The sequence below is a fragment of the Gymnoscopelus braueri genome, assembly GCF_963280865.1.
Source record: "Gymnoscopelus braueri genome assembly, chromosome: 15".
Classification (NCBI taxonomy): Eukaryota; Metazoa; Chordata; class Actinopteri; order Myctophiformes; family Myctophidae; genus Gymnoscopelus; species Gymnoscopelus braueri.
Window position 1 is genome coordinate 30,451,774 of NC_137620.1, and position 17,865 is coordinate 30,469,638.

The window sequence follows — 17,865 nt, forward strand, 5'->3', positions numbered from 1 at the left end:
AAGTCATAAGCATTTCAAATAGATTTTTTTTCGCCCATCTTGGCCAAATCTGTTTTCAATGAATTTTAAATGGGAAAGTTTAAAGTGCTGTTTTGAAATCGCTTAAATCTCTATACCCTCGCTCTGAAAGTGACACACATTTTGCCATTGGGAAAAGAAAAAGAAACGCTAACACATTTTGTCTGCATATGAAAAGCTTCTTTGGCTTTAAATCAGCTTTCACAGCATACACTTTGGAGAGGAGCTCTGAAATGTGCCTTAGACCAAGCACTGTGTTCACCCAAGACCCATACAAATACATAAAGACATAATGGGTAAGACGTTTCCTCGTGCAGTTTTTCACTCTTTATAGAATACTTCAACCCCTCACACTAGATCAAATATAAACTCTAAGCAGCAGATGAATTCTTCAATTGAGTGTCATCTCAATTTAAAATTGATACCAAGCAGAATCTTTGTGCATTCTAAACAGCTGAATTGTTATGCCATCATCCCGAGTGACTCAACAACAAATGCTTTCATACCCCCAAAAGCAATGGACTTTTGGCTTTTTTATTATTAGTTTTGATGGTTTTAGACGGGAATATACAGATTACCATAGATTGAATGGAGGACGGCAGGGTCATCTAGAAAGAATACTTGAGGTGTTCTTTTTTCTCTCTATCTCTCTCTATCTTTTTGGAAAAAAAATTAGAAGATTTTAAGTTATACAAACCCTAGCATCCCTATTCTGACCATGTCTTAATAGATGAACTTTTGGCAAAAATATCAGATCTACAAGCTCACACAACACACAAGCAACATGACGCATTGTGAGCTTGTAGATTGGCTATTTTTGAAGAGATTTGGAGTACAGAGGGAAAGGAGCTGGGACCAAGAATAGATCCATGGGGGACCCATGGAGGTGTACAGTAAAAACTCAATGAGCAATATTCTTATGCCTTACAAAGGAAATCTGACGCAATCACCCAGTGTCAGTGCAATGAATGTACTAAATAAGGACTGCTTTTTCCTCAGGGCCACCGGAAAATATAACAATCTATCGCTGGTATTTTCCATGTTCACACAGGGGAACTTTCCAACTCCAAAAGCAGATCTAGGCGAACAGACCAGCAGGGCCAGTCTGAGACAACAATTCAGGGCAGGAGTCTTACCACCCACCTGGGCCACCAGCAACAAAGACCAGTGAATACATTACCAGTGAAACAATATGATTTGCATGACTGTTAATAACAAGCAAGACCACCACATATTGCCAAAGCTATACCAATGTGCTTGTAGGGTGCGTGATGTCTGATTTAAACAGTCACACTGTTGGCCTGAGTCCAACTAATGAGGCTCAGAGCTAGGTGTGACTACACCTGTTTGTTAAATAATCGCTGCACACAGGATAAATCATTAATTCCCACACACATTCAGAGAGGAACAGAACAGAACAGAACAGAACAGAGCTGTCATTACTTTTCTCTTTTCTGCATCTGTTTGTTTATCTTGTTACTAATGACAACTAACACATGGCAATCATGTGGCTACTACCTGAGTGGAAATATGCTCACCTTTTTAATAGCCTCTACACATTTACATTCAACAGTCGTCCCACCCATGTAGCAGGCCTGGCCATCAGGAACTGTTCCAGATCTGATGTCCAACCTGGGCATGAGTCATAGTTAACAGGATTTTACAGTGTGGATGTGGTTCCCCAAGCACTAAAGATATACCAAATGTCTCTGTTGATCAGATTCACAAAGAGCTGCTGTGTTTTCTCCACACTCGACTATTGGTCTTTGCTTGCATTTGGCCCTCCAAACTCAACCACTAGCCTGAGCAATGCACTTTGTCCCCTGTCTGCAAAAATTGCACAATGTAGTTAAGAATCTTTTTTGGACACCTCTTTGAGTTTTAACAAACAAGTGTTGTGAAGGTCAGTTTTTATCAGCTCAGGACCATAGCCAAATTAAAGCAGGTTTTATCGCGTAAGGACCTATAAACAGTTATCCACGCTTTTATCACCTCTCGGCTGTACTAATGTAATTCCCTGTATTTGGGGTTGACTCAGTCCACCCATTCCTGTTCAGTGTTCACATATGGTTCAAGATGCAGCTGCTAAACTTTTAACTGGAATAAATAAAAGACAGCACATATCACCCCTGCTCTGGCTCACTTGCATTGGTTACCAGTGGAATACAGAATCTATTTACAAATGTTACTTATTGTTTTTAAAGCCCAAATGGATTTTTTGTTTTGCCATTACTCATACAGATTTTGTCCAAACATCACGAAAATCGGTACACATTATCTCTATAGTTGTGTCATCAAGACGGACCTGTCTGATGTTTCATATTTCATCCTGATTGGCTAAGATTGACTTCTACTACCTGGCCTGGCGGAGACCTGTGCTCCTAGTTTATTTTAAGTTTATTTCAGTTTAGTATCCTACATGTTACAGTAGTACTTTGTTTTTTATGTTATAATTGTATTACAATTTATGCGTTCGCCATTTTAGTCTTGCTTTTATAAATTATGCTTTTTCCATGGTTATCATATTTATTCTTTGTTATCCTCGATTGGAAAGCAACGTTGGGTCAATGCTTTTAAATATGCTGTATAAATAAAGATGACTTGACTTGACTTTGGGACATTGCTTTATATTCAAGAAAAGGTCAGAGAAAAGTTCAACTGAGACATCCTTCTGAAAAACATGAATAAACACCTGAATACAGTATAGCTGTTCTCCGTGACGGAGAATTGCCTGCTGCTATGGCTGAAGGATTCAAAGCCGGTGCATTATACTGTATTGTAGAAAACCATATTACAGGGAATTTCAATATTTCAAAGACAATAATAGCATCTATATTTTTTGCCTGTGGAGGAGCCATTCCAATTCCGCTATAAACGGGATAGGAACATTCTTCACTTTAGACGGAGAACTGAGTGAGACAGTCACCCCTAGCTCTAATCCTAAAATGCAGGTTTCCATAACCACCATTGCGTCAATCTTCGTCACTCTTCTGGCCATCACCATGATGCCTTGGCTACCAGCCAGTGGGGATGGAGAAGGGGGGTGTCAGTCACCAACAGAGTTAGTCACACACACCTAATTAGTGTTTTGAGTTTGTATATTGTTAATTTTAATATTCAGTTTTTTAATGCTGATGTTTATGTTGTTGACGAATGTTGCTGAAACTTTCGTAGTGCTGCTAACTTGGACGGGGCTCTCTCAAAAAATACATCTTGTATCTCAACGGGTTTTTACCTGTATAAATAAATTGTCCTTTCACGTTGCACAGTAATGTGTTCGTGTCAATTTAACCGTGAGTGTGTATGAATTCACAGTTCACACTCACTTGCATCATGCCAACTTAAATGTATAAATAAAAGTGCCTTAAAGGACAGTTCTGTGAGTGCTGGTATTCTCTTATAGAGATTTATTGTAAAAAAAAAAACATGCTCACTTGCAAACACACTCGAACCCTCTTGCACTGATGTATGCCTATACTCTCTACCTCCTGCAAACGTGTATGTGCGCAGTACACACATTTCCTTCACACATAGACTCTCTCTCACTCTCTCTCCCTATACTGTATACTGTGTGTGTACACACACACACACACACACACACACACACACACACACACACACATACACTCACACGCAAGCACGCACGCACGCACACACACACACACACACACACACACACACACACACACACAGTCCCTCAAGCACAAATACAGTACATGTGTGTGCACACAGAATAGAATAGAAAAGAGGGAGGCAGGATTAGCCAGGTTACAGCTGCTGGCATAGCTGATACAGATGGCAGATCTCACAGTGAGAGAAGAATTCTCAGACCCTGTATAAGCTACACTGGGTAGTGGGTACAGTTTATTTAAACACTTAAACCCTATATAATTCATTTACCGCAGTCCCCCCTCCATAGCCTACTATAGGTCACCTTTGTATATACTCCAAATCTCTTTCCTGAAATAGCAACGTGTTGTGAGTTTGTAGATCTGCTATTTTCGCAGACTGTTTGCCTCAGAATAGGGATGGTATAGGGTTCATGTGGTTAAAAAATATCAAGAGAATGATTTAAAGGTTGAAACAATGACTTTTTTTGTGCACTCTACATAAAGACAGCTTAGACATTGCCTATACTTCATGAAGATCAACACGTTCCAGTTCAGAATTTCAAACTAGTTAAAATGACTTCATGGGAACAATAATACATTATTCTAGACACGTAGAAATGAACAGTACGTACTGCATTAGTATGGATGAGTGGTATAGAAGTATAGAAGAACAAAGACTGGGAGATTTGGATTAGTTTGATAATACGTGAACACTGTCAATGAATATTTATGAGTCATCATAATGGAAAGACTTTCAATTATAAATCTTCCACTTTTAAGAAAATATTCTAACAGACATTATAAAGTATAACTACAATCTTGTGCAATCTAGATGTAAATTTCCAGCATAAGAAAGAAGATGGAAACAGTCCTTTATCATGACTCCGTGATAACATGCATCTTTAACTATTCATGGTCATTAGCCCTTCAAGTTAGCCCTTCGAGTTTCAAGCAATTACCAAACCAAACTCTGAATCATTCTTAAGCACAAAAACACTGGGAGGAACAAAATAGAATAATCTATTGGTTTTAAAGAATTTTGTTGTACACTATAAAGTCCTCTGTGTTAAGGGGAAAGAGAGAGAATGTGTGTCTTCCTGTCTGTCTGTCTGTCTGTCTGTCTGTCTGTGTGTGTGTGTGTGTGTGTGTGTGTGTGTGCGTGTGCGTGGGTGTGCGTGTGTGCTTGCGTGCGTGCGTGCGTATGTATGTGTGAGAGAGAGAGAGAGAGAGGTCAATCGATTAAAAATACAAACATAAATTTTGATATTATTAGTAAATAATGTTTTCTCTGTACTCTGCTGAGTAACACTTTGTATCTCATAGTCCATGCACAACACCACTCTACCGGCCACTCTACCCCTGAGCCACTGCCCGCCCGGAAGACATCCATTCATTTCTTTGATAACACTTTTGTCACGGTCCGCTCCTCGGGCCTTGGACTTTGTCTTTATTATTTAGCCTTTGAGTGCCCTTATAAGGTCTTGGACGTATTAGACCTTTGTTCTGTTCTGTATCTAGTCTTGTTGTTTTGTTACTCTGTTGTTGCCCTGCTTTTGTGTACCTTTATTTTGTAGTATCGTTCCTTTGTTTTCTGTCTGCTTAGCTACTGTTTACCTGTCTTGTCTTGTCTCACCTCCCTGTTGATTACTAGTTTTCTCCTCCTGTGTCCTCTTAGTCCCCCAGCCTATCCCAGTGTTGATTGTCTGTTTAGTTCACCTGTGTCTTATTATTTCCCTGTTTATTTAATCCCTGTGTTTGGGCTGTGTTCTTGGTGGTTCATTGTCTTATGTTGCATGTAGTATAATCATGAGTTCAGTGCCTTGTTTGTATTCCCATCTTTTGAGTTAATTGACCTGTTCAGCCTCTGTCTCCTCCTACAATCTGCCCTGACTCAGACCGTGACAACTTTAAAGTTTTCTCTGCATAGAGTCAGACTTTATTATTGTCTCTGCCAGGCCAAAAGGCATGGCGAGAGTATGTTTTACCCCCTGTCCGTCCGTGTGTCCATCTGTCTGTGAACAGCTAATCTGTGCAACCGTTGGCTTGAACGCAGCGAAACTGTGCACACACACTCCCTGGATGCCAGAGATGAACCTCTGCCCCAAACACATGGGCCTTTTATAGCACCACCAGTCCAGGAGGCCGATTTGTGCAAAACACATTTTTTGACAGTACTCCGACAGATTTTGTCCAAAAATCCCGCAAATCGGTACACAGTATCTCTAGTCGTTAAACGACTAGAGATACTTTATAGTAAAATACATGGCTTTCAGATTCCATCCTAATCGGCTAAAATTGGCTTCCAAAGTTTGCAGGAGTACTCCGTTTTGAACAAAATGCCACAAATCCTGAACACAGCGTGCATTTCCATGAAATTTTGCACGCACATTTCCATTAGGCTGAGGAAGAAATGTCACTTGAATTTTCAAATCAGCCTCATGGTGGCGCTATAACAGGCTGATTCGTGTTTTTACCTATAACTGCACCAATCGGTGTAAAACTTTGTTTGCACTCTCTCTAGAGGCCAAGGAAAAACCTTTGCCCTGCATTTTTCACATTGGCCTTTTATAGCGCCACCAGGAATGTAAAACACATTTTTGGATATTAAAGGTCATTACACACCGGCGATTATGCGAATATACGCAACATTCGGATGCGGTCCGAATAAATAAAAGACGCTTTTTCGCTCCACGAAATTTACGTGGAAGCTTTTATTGACTTTATAAGGTTTTTAAAAAAAAGGTATTATTCGCATGAAAAAATCTCCCCCGGTGTGTAAGGACCTTACGCCTTCAGATTTTATCCAAATTTCACGCAAATCGGTACACATTATCTCTATAGTCAAGTGATCAAGATGGTTCCGTCCGATTTTTCATATTCCATGCTGATTGGCGAATTCCGAACATTGCTGGCCCACAATAACCTACCTGACCTGGCGGAGACCTGTGCTCCGAGGAGCACTTTTTCTAGTTTGTTATATTCCCATATATGAGCATGCCCATATATGCGTCGAGTTTGAAGTCGGTCGGTTCCGTATATGAGCATACTCATACTGTATGGCATATCGGTTGGATCGGCAACCGGAACTCCATATACCACTGTATGCCTATATATGGTTGTATCGGTGGGATTAGCGATTCCGGACAAGCGCCAATCTGACCGACTCAACGACAGGCACCGCACACCCTCGGGTCCATGCCACTGTCTGTGCACGTCAGGGGGGGACGAAAAAAAACAACAACACTATGGGCACTAACGTGCCTATCAAAAGACTAAACAGCTGTGGTTATTTTCACTGTCGATTTGGCTGGTGATGGTATGCTACAGCAGATCTCTCCTGCCTGACAAAGTAGATCACGTCAGAGGTTGCCCACCCCTCACTATGAGAACTTGCAGAGCTAAATTGCATTCAACAACCTGTCAAGATTGCTGCCCACGGATGAAGGAGCACACGAGGCTGAACACGTTCCGCGTCCGTGTTCCTTCGCTGTACCAACACAGCTCTGCACATACAAGCAGCAGCGGTGTGGACACCAAGAGGATTTCTACTCAGCAGATCCGCTCTGGTGAGAGACAGCACACCAGAGTGGAAGGAACTGATCAGAGACCAGGAGAAAAACAACCGCGAGTCAGGGTGAAGCAGTTCTGACGGGGGCTAGAACAGGAGATGACTGAGCTGAGAGGGAGAGATGATGTGCTGAAACAACATCTCACAGAGGAGCTTTATACGCCTCCTGCAGATATAGTTGCACTCGCCCACTGTATGAAATGCCTGAAGGAACACAGTTCCCCAAAGTAATTTAAGTATGAAAAAGAAAATAGCTCCCCACAGTTGCTCCGCTGCTCATCCCCCGGGGTTTATGATTTAACACACACACACACACACACACACACACACACACACACACACACACACACACACACACACACACACACACACACACACACACACACACACACACACACACACACACACACACACACACATATACATTATATATACTGTATGTATATATATCGTATTTTCTAATCTTTTGAAAATCTTTTGAGAATCCCCAAATGTTCCCATGCTAGGTTTTTAAAAAAAAATAGTGTGAGAGAAGATTTTATTTTCTATTTTATTTTCTTTCTTTTAAAGTCAGTATACTACTTCAGCAATAGCAGTAGTAGTAACAATAACAAATAAATCGCTGCAACTCTTGTGAAATACAGTATATTTCTGTCCATATTTCTGCACTTCCACACGGATCATTTCACACAAGGAAACATAATGTCAGCAGTGAACACTGCAGTGTGTACAGCGTGGATAATACAAGGGTGTCAAAGATACCGGGTGCATTTCTTTAGATTTTGTCTCTCTTTGACTCTTTTTAGCACTCCAACCAGATTACCACAGTGAAGGCAAGCGTGCCACACAGAAAGCTCTCTCTCTGTCAAACATGAAAAGGAGAGTGACATCATGGAAACAAGCAGAGGCATACCCTTATCAACCAGAGAGGTTTACTGACAGGTGGTAAGAGCTTTGCGATGGCGACGGTCTAATTGCTTCGCTGTTATCGACAATTGGAGAGAGAGGATAAAATTGGCATGATTCTGTAGTCTCTTATTAAGACATAAATCGAACGGGAGAGGCAGCGGGGTCATGACACGTTTACATTCAGCAGGCTCCATTTGGATGCATTTATGTCCGGGCATTCAGAGCCGTATGAAGACTGTCATCATTTGCGGAGTGAATCAAGCCCGAGGTGGGAAGGTCTTTGGATGGCACTGGTTCTCAAAGTGGAGTCCGAGGACCCCCAGGGGTCCTTGAGGGGGTTTCCAGGGGGTCCCCAAGCAGAATGTGGAAGAGTTTACGCACTTACACGTTTGCCCTATATATTTTATGTTTTAACACACAATTTCCACTGTCTACAACTGAAACATTGGGAACTTTCATAGATATTTGAAAAACCCTCATCTAAAAGTGTCTCATTCATTTTTAAACATGAAAGTTGATTTATACATGAAACAGTGATATCATAAATACACTTATCTACATACAGCAGTTCAGCCGAAAAAATATATTCTAATTCTCGGTGGAAAACATTCACTAAAGCACAGCAGCTTGGTTTGAAGTTCAGATTAATTTTGTTTAGTATTATGTCACCGGCCTTTTTGAAACTGTACTGTGGGTTGAGTGTCAGATGCCTACATTTTGTGTGCATTTGGGGCACACGTTGCAGATGGTCACAGTCATGATGGGCTGGGGCTCTGTATGTGTGTGTGTGTTGCACCGGGGCTCATCAGTATTCCACTCACTTTTCAGGAATTAGCTGCCAGAACACTGTTTTTCTGCCAACTTTGATCCCCAGCTCTTCCTTTAGGACCAGTAAGATGGACGACAAACCACACTCATTATGCCTTGCTAATGGACGGACGAGGGCTGACGCCTCTGGCAAAGAGCGTGCACATGGGGAGCATGTGTGTCTAACATGCATATCAATCACACTAATGTTCTCACAAAGCACTAAGCCAAAGCACTTCTTTACATCATTACTTAATATAACTAACAAATGAGACTGCTGTTAATCCTACTATAGCTACTGCATGTATTATTTATTGGTGTAATGGTTGAATAGAGTGTAAGAGGGTGAAAACTATTGTGTAAATGAGAAGGATGATGTATGTGCACATTATCTTTGAAATGTCATCATTGTTATTTAACCACACCAACCCCTATACTTTGTTGACCGGGGTCCGCCAGGGGTCTGTACTAGGCCCCCTCCTTTTTTCCCTCTACACCAAATCTCCGAAATAGCCAATATACATGCTCACAGTCTCATTGCGACGTGTTGTAAGCTTAAACCCTCAAAATGATTTTTTTCCCTATCCATTGGTCACCCCATGGAGACTTGAATTCATGTATTTTATTTTTTTTGTCGCATTCCTATAAGCCAATAATTTGATGACCGACAGCGGTTCCGGTTTGTGTCTCCTACCAGTCCGCAATAATCAAATTGGCTTAGGAATGCGACAAAACAAAAAAATATCCATGAATTCAAGTCTCCATGGGATGACTAATTGATTAAAAAAAGTTTTAATTGTAGATTGGCTATTTTCGGCAAATGTTCGGCCACAGAATAGGGACACTATAGGGTTCATGTGGTTAAAGACCTTTATTTTAATCAAGTAGGATATGAATGAACCGTTTATGTATAATGTCAATTAATTTGACCCTTACTTCAAGTCTTTAGAAGCCCCCGATGCCAGGATGAGGGGAGTTTCAACCGAATGGCCAAAGACCGCCCCTTCTGAGCCTGGAAATAAAACACTTTTACAATAACACTTGGATCAAAGTAACCTGTGGAGACATACATTCCTCATCGCTGCATGCTCTAACAGTGCATCAGCCACATACAGTAATCGCAAAATGCCCCCGGTTCAGTTCTGGCCGGCTATTGGACTTTGTTGTATGCTGGAATGGGTGGGGGAGATGGGTGGGGGGGGGGTGCTGTTTTTGATATCCCTCCTCTGGTCATTCATTGTTATGACCGGTGGGGACATGTTTTATCCCTGCTTCTGGTCGGACTGAATTAAATATGTGCATTTAGGGGCGGCCATAGCTGAGTGGTTAGTGAGCCCGCCTAGGGAGCCAGAGGCCCTGGTTGCCCCAGGTACGATTCCAGGCCACGCCAGCATATGTGTTGATGAAATGAAATTTGTCCCTGAGCAAGACTCTTAACCCCTAATTGCTCACAGGCCCTCATTGGAAACAAGCCCGCAAGGACTTTCATGAACGTCCTGTTAAAAGGAATTATCCTTATCCTTATTTCCTTATGGGGAATGTACACTGTCCAATATGTTTGATAGTTATGTTTGATAAAATCACAATTTAACAATTTCATTAAAAATGTATGTTATACAGCATTAACCCCTGATGGTCCTGTGGTTTCCCTTTCACTCTCGGCCGTGGCTGTGTGTCCTCAAATAATCGGTGTCAGAGTTATTTTATGGTAATTGTCTTGCGAGCCTGGCTGACCCTTGACATCCCTCATTGTGTTTTATTTATCGCCAATATAGTCTACACACTCATCTTTATTGTTACGTCATACGTTTACACCAAGTATAAAGGAGTGGGTGGACATTATTTTGTGCTATAGCTTCCTACGAGTGCAGTTACATTGATACATAGAAATACAATCTAAAAGGGTCGCAACTCACTATAGGGAGCTAATACTGTACATACACGTAATTAACGCTCAATGAACGCTTAATTAATGCTTAATTAACGCTTAATTAACACTCAATGAATGCTTAATTTATGATCATTCATTAATTCACCATTCATTAATTATTAATTCCTGTTAATTAATTATGAAATCACTATTACTTAACCAAAGTTACCAAAGCTAGGGGCCACACGTGGTGGGTTTGTAGATCAGCTTTTTTTGGTGGCTTCTGTGCCCAGGATTCATTATTAATAGTAAGTAAATGAGGCTAAAGTAATGATTAAGTAATGATGTGATATCCAGTGAGCCAGTCCAATTTAGGAGACCCCCATCAGCCTAACACACAGCAATGTACTGTCATGGAAGCTTTGGAACAATCATCACCAGAGACCCACTCTCCTCGCTACTCCTACTGTAGAGCTATGAATTCATCCTGGGCGTAGAAGCAACCGAAAAAAAGCAGATCTACAAGCCCACCACGTGTGGCCCTTAACAAATGATACATTAACTTTGGTTAAGTCATAGTGATTTCATCATTAATTAAAAGGAACTAATGATTAATTCATGATAAATTAGTGGTAGATTAATGTATGAGTTAATCATGAATCAAGCATTAATTAAGTGTTAATTACGTGTATTGTGAGCTCTACAGGTACAAGAATGGCGTTGAGGTATTTACTGTGTACGAGGTCAAATATACAGCAGGTACAAGTACACAGCGTTATTGTGCTTATTACCAAATATGCGTGTACGTAAAATGTATGAGGACGGAATGTTAAGGTGCCGTATACATGAAAATGTACGAGGATATGTGTGTATGGTAATAGTCCTTAATCAGTTTTGCCTTGGCTACACATACTATTGTGTATAATTTGTTACTAGAACCGTCACTTTACAGCATGGGCAATAATTTACACCTGTTACCTATATGTTGTTATACCTTTTGAGCCGGGAACGCCTCTGTGTCATTTTAGTTTTTGCTATATATATATATATATATATATATATATATATATATATATATATATATATATATATATATATATATATATATATAGCAATATTATTTTATTTTTTTTATATATTAAGATTTGAAGTTTTTCAGAAAACTTCACGATTTAGAAGCCATTTTTAGACCCGGCCTCGGGTCTAAATAGAGCATCGCAGTTCCCGCCCCTTCCGGGTTCCACCGCAAAATACTCAATGCATTTTTCCCATTGACATTTCCAAAAATATTTATATCAATTAATTTAAGCCTAGAATCAAGCCAATAAAACATGACCATCATCATGACCATAAAACGTTTGATTCTGTGATTTTTTTTTTGTTGAAAACGGCAAAACAAAGGGTATTTATTAAATATAGTATATCATATAATTAAATATAAAATAAAGAAAATCACAGAAAAAAACGTTTTATGGTCATGATGATGGTCATGTTTTATTGGCTTGATTCTAGGCTTAAATTAATTGATATAAATATTTTTGGAAATGTCAATGGGAAAAATGCATTGAGTTTTTCCTTCCGGCACCAGGAAAAACCAGGAAGTGGGCGGGAACTGCGATGCTCTATTGGGTTAATAGCTTTTATTCTTCTGTTTCCTGTTCATACCTGTAACGGTGAGCTTTTCTGTTTTGATGCTGACCTCCTCCTCACTGGCAGAGAACAGCAGTCTTCCTCGGTCCTTGCTGTGTATCTCCAGCCTCTGACAGTGGGCCTCCACTGACTCCAGACCTGTGGACAGATGGAAGTCCAGGTTGAAATAATGGAGGCATCATTCAGGACCACAAATCACATGCAAATGTCTCTATAAATACTGGCGGACCATTACTAGGACTCCCGCCAAGGGCCAACTTTGTTATAGCTCTAGAGTTATAGTTAGTTGACCTGAACCAAAAATAAATATACTATACTTTTTGGCCAGATCTAAATTGCATATCAACGTGTGTGTTTGGCTTTGGCTGTGATATTATAGTGTATTGCTCTTTACATCAACATTAAAGGGATAGTTCACCCCCAAACTGACTTTTTTTCTATCGATTACTCACCCCATGGATGCTTGAATATTTTTGTTTTTGTCGCATTCCTAAGCCAATAATTTGATGACTGGCGGCGGCTCCGGTAGGAGACTCAAAGTGTCAACTTTGAGTCTCCTACCGGAGACATTAGCATCTTTCCGCCGAGCATCAAATTATTGGCTTAGGAATGCGACAAAAACGAAAAAATATCCATGAATTCAAGGCTTCATGATGGGTTGTGTAATTGATAGAAAATAAGTATTTTTTTGGGTGAACTATCCCTTTAATACATAAATATAAATTCCTGTTACATGGGGACAATTGGAAAGAGATGAAATCAGGTGATTTGAGACTTATACAGTTCATTGATACTTCAACTTCTCACACGATTACGGTGGTAAAAGAGTGGGTGAAATTCGTTTTTTGTGCAAGCTCTCAACGTTTGCATTTACAGGAAGAGTTAGAATAGGTAAAAATAGAATAGAGAAGAAAGGAACACTGAGCACAGAACAAGTCAAATAACAGGAAGGCACAGGTCTCTGTGCAAATTATCACAGTTTTGTGAAACGGGGCACAGGCATGGAGGTTTTTCGCTTGCAAAGGACAAAGACCCTGCAAGTCTAGATCAGTTTCCACAATAGACAGACTTTAATTGGGAAGGTTTTTCCACTGGTGAAGAATATTAATTCTGTTGGGTTTTTTTCTTATTTTTTGTTTCTAAATTCAAGTGTCATTTAACCCATTAAGATCTGATGTTTATTTGATTACATTTATTGACACAACTTTCTGTGAAAAAAGAAAAAGTAAATAAAAAGTTATTACAAAAAAAAAGAAGCCCTGAGGCCGATTCTACAAAAGGTCTGTTTTTAGAATGTCTTCTTCTAAAAAAAGTAAACGTATGTTACTATGTCAGTGGTTCTCAAACTTTTTCATGTTAAGGACCCCAAAATGTATACGTATTTGGCCAAGGACCCCCATCTCAAAAATATTTTGTTCCAGGGACCCCCCAGAAGCAAAGATTTGAGTTACAAATGTTCGCTTGAAAAAAAATATATTCAAAGATATATAGATATCTTTGAAGATTTATATATATATATTCACATTTTCATATTCACATTTTCACGATTTCTCAAAAATAGCAGATATACAAGCTCATAGTGCGGCACTCTGTGCCGCGCTATGAGCTTGTAGATCTGCTATTTTTGAATAGCCAAATGAATCTTAAAATGACACAGATGCGTTCCCGCCCGGTCGAAATGGATTAATCTATTTTGTGTTTTTTACTAATCAGCATGTGGAACGCTTCATCTCTCCCACTAATCCACAGGCTTTTGTCTATTCCTCAGAGAACCCACTGAGCAGCTTAATTATTCTCACCGTGTTTCGTTTCATTCAGAACGCAGGTTCTACCTAATCACGGACTAATTTTCAAGGGGAGGTCAAGCGTGACCAAAGAGTGTCATATCACAAGTCTTGTCGAATAACCATCAATTCTCAACTTATGCTGGCTAAAATCAATAGCTATTAGCCTAATGTTAATAAGCTGGTCATTTGCTTTCCAGTGGTCATTTATCATGTAAATGACTTGTCATTTGGACTGACTGATGGCTCAACTTGATGATAATAAGAAGAATCCAATGCCCTTTTGATAATGCTTCAAAGGTTAATGTTAGGAAAAAACTACCCGGCGTCTCCTCATGCAGAGAGGATAGCAATTCACAATGACTCAAAGATAAATAGTTGCTCTAATCTTGATCAAAGTCATTAATAAAATGGGACCAATCAGGCAATTTACAAAGAGACAAATTAAATAATTCTTTAACCTAACTGTACTTTCTCATTTTGAGAAAAGTCATTACCTTAAGTTCATCATGCTATTATGCTATTCAAGAGGAGACAGTTGAATTTAAACTGTTATTTTATCAATAGTTTCTACCCACAGAAGTATAACCTTCAGCTAAAAGACCATTGTTTCATAGCAAGATACTTGGTGAAAGGTATATGCTTTTTTTTTCACGTGATCAAACTCACATTGGAATGACATTCTCATACAGACAATCAAATAATTGGATACATGTTAATGTGTGGGTAAATGCATTGGGAATGATTGGAAACTCACCCACTGTGAGTTGGCCAGTGAGCTGGCCCTTGCTGTTTCGAGCATTCACCGTTACGTTCTTTTCTGACCGCAAGACCAATGGACTGTCCTATAGGGGAAACATGGTGAAGGAGAGAGAATGAGGAATTTAACTAATTAAAATGTTGCTGTTTCGATTCCACAAACTGTGAACGGTTGCAGCTGCTCCCTCATTAACGACGGTGAAGGTGCCCTAAAAATCCCAGTGCTAGCGGAGCTGCTTCGCGGTGAACAGCAAATAATAGTGTGAATATGTGCTGTTGAAGGCACTTGCAACCAGGCCCAGCGCCTGTTCTTTTTCATCTTTTTCTTTATTTGCGCTTTATATCAACTTGTTCTGTTGTGACAGTGTGAAGAATCACTTTGCAACAGTGTGTTTAAAAACACATCACTTACTTACTGCACACTTACTGCAGATTAAGAGCCAAGTTCATTCAGCTTTGTGGAGGTCACGCTGTTCGTTCTCATTCCCTGCTTGTTGGCTCCACATAAAAATGTGCATCGTGAACAGAACTTCTTCAGAAAAGTTGCTGCGGTGGGATAGAATTTTAACTCTTGATTTTGAAGCATCACTTTAAAGTGTGCAGGTCTAAAACAGTGTCCTGCGGGGGCCAGAGAGCTGAGACTCCGCACCAGCCCCCTCAAGCAGTTAAGGTCAAGTGCAGATCAAAGCCGGTGCACATAAATGGAGTGTGTTCTAGCTGCAGAGGGCCCCGTCAGGCTGAAAAATTACTATGGCTGAGGGAAGCCGACGGGTGCTGCCCTGCATGCAATAAGCAACATCATAGTCAAAGGCAAGAGAGCACAGCAGACTGTTTCTCCACAAAGTATTTTTAAAAAGAAGGCAAACTTGTAAGCTGCTCCTATCTTTCTGCGAGGGTGTACACTACACGATGGCAGACTTCTTAGCAAGAGGATGTCACTCAGGATTTAGCTGTCACACCTCATGATCCAAAACCAAACTTGCACGTGCGTTTATAAGGCTGAATTCTCTTTCAGTTGAACCTTGTTTACCTGAACTGCAAACACACACAGCTCACTAAATATGACATTCAGTGAAAACATATTGGATGGTGTTGGAATTTGACTGTGCAATAGAACGCAAAAAAGAAACATGCAATTATAAACCTTTCAACTGTAAATTAAACAGGAGAGTTTTGATCATGTCTACGAGCGTTTTGTTATTTCGAATACCAGTCACCCTGGTGTTTCATTAACATGCTACTTGATCAAACTACTCTACCACGGGGAAATTCAGCTCGGCTATGGTGTGATCTAAATGTCACAAATCAGAAACAAGGCTTATTACTGACTAAATAATGACTAAATCATTTAGTTGTGCATTCGCAGGACTTGGGATTCATAATTGGCTGTTAAATTGGTCTTTGTTATTCTTATCTGTACAAGCAGATTTGACTGGCTGAGAGAGAGATTTAACTCTAATGAATTACACCTGCTTCCGATTCTATTTATATACCATCCAATGGTCTCAGAGACCGCGGACAGCTGGTAGAATGGCAGGGCTTATACAGAGTATTATATACACACAGTCCAATACAAATACCATTTGTTCTTTGCCTCTCAATATTACACGTTTTCAACCTGTTTCTAATAGTCCCGGGCATTTACATGAACACTTACAGTACACCATTACAACAGTTATAAACACTCGTAGAGAAGCACAGGATACAACCTATTTAGCACTAAGTTCCAGTTTAAAGGCAAACTGTAAACTAAAAAGTAAAAAAAAATAAAAAAATAAACTCATTGATCATAAATCATAGTGGTGAAATATCACTTATTTATTGGAAGATTTTAAATCATAGGGGTGAAATATCACTTATTTATTGGAACATTTTACAAACCACTTATATTTCAGACATCATTTTTACTGTTTCTGCAATACACTTATACTTTATCACTCTGGGCAGGCTTAACCACAATACTTGCAATTAACTGTAACAGCTACCGCCAACGTTGTTCCTCATTCCAAAAATATGTGTGTTCTATTATATTGTTGGAAACTAGACAATAAGGGTGTGCAGCCAAATTCAAAAGTATAGTCAGTGTATTATGAGCGATCAGTGCCACCCAAACAGTATCCATTCAATGACTGGTTAACAAGGAATGAATTGCCAGGTAAAAAGTTATTGACTCAAAGGAGCAGGGACGTTATTTATGAGAATAACACTGAACACTGAGAGTCACTGCTCAGCTATTCATGGACTTACGTTTCGGATTTGGATTATCAAGTCAATAAGTTCCGTGCGTGATGAACATTTGACATACACATGTTCTGACACACAACCGTATATATATAATATGCACTAAACAACAGTCTTGGTTGATCTGATTTTTGAGAAAACACCCTTCATATTTATCGGCATTTCTATTTCTTAAGCTGTCATAAGTGCACCACTGTGTCCACTGCTCTGGCTGATAATGGCTTATTGATCAGCGCTAGTACAGTAGATATCTACTGGAAAACAGCACCATGCAGTGATTTAATAAACTCCCAACGTCTCATTGGATAACCATAATCCCTGCTCCGTCAGTGCTTGACATATTTCCTCAGGTAAGGAATATTGAACATCCTGCAGAGATCTTTGTCCCGCACATATCTCTGGAGCCGGCAGATAAGGGTGGCCCTCGTACCGCCTGTCTGCAAAGCGGCACAGTGAAAATGTCTGCGGTTGGTATTGCACCATGCTTTAGCTCTGTAAAATATAGACAGCGGGGAGAGGGAAATAAGGTGCTTTGCCTAATGCTGTGCATTGTTATGCAATAGCCCCGGGGCATTTGCTGTTCTCTGCGTGCCGTGCACCACCGACTGTTATAATAAAATAAATGTTTAGCTTAACCCTTTTAGACCG

At 40.0% G+C, this 17,865-nt stretch overlaps 1 protein-coding gene across 1 annotated transcript in view; it reads right to left on the reverse strand.

Annotated features, from left to right (window-relative positions):
• Positions 1 to 17,865, reverse strand: part of sgcz (sarcoglycan zeta) — a 41,484-nt gene that overhangs the window by 3,789 nt on the left and 19,830 nt on the right. Inside the window, exons 4-6 of the mRNA XM_080450528.1 lie at positions 14,975 to 15,062; positions 12,449 to 12,571; positions 9,850 to 9,925 (exon numbers count right to left, since the gene is read on the reverse strand). Coding sequence (XP_080306654.1) covers positions 9,850 to 9,925; positions 12,449 to 12,571; positions 14,975 to 15,062 — 287 coding nt within the window. The remainder of the gene's footprint in view (positions 1 to 9,849; positions 9,926 to 12,448; positions 12,572 to 14,974; positions 15,063 to 17,865) is intronic.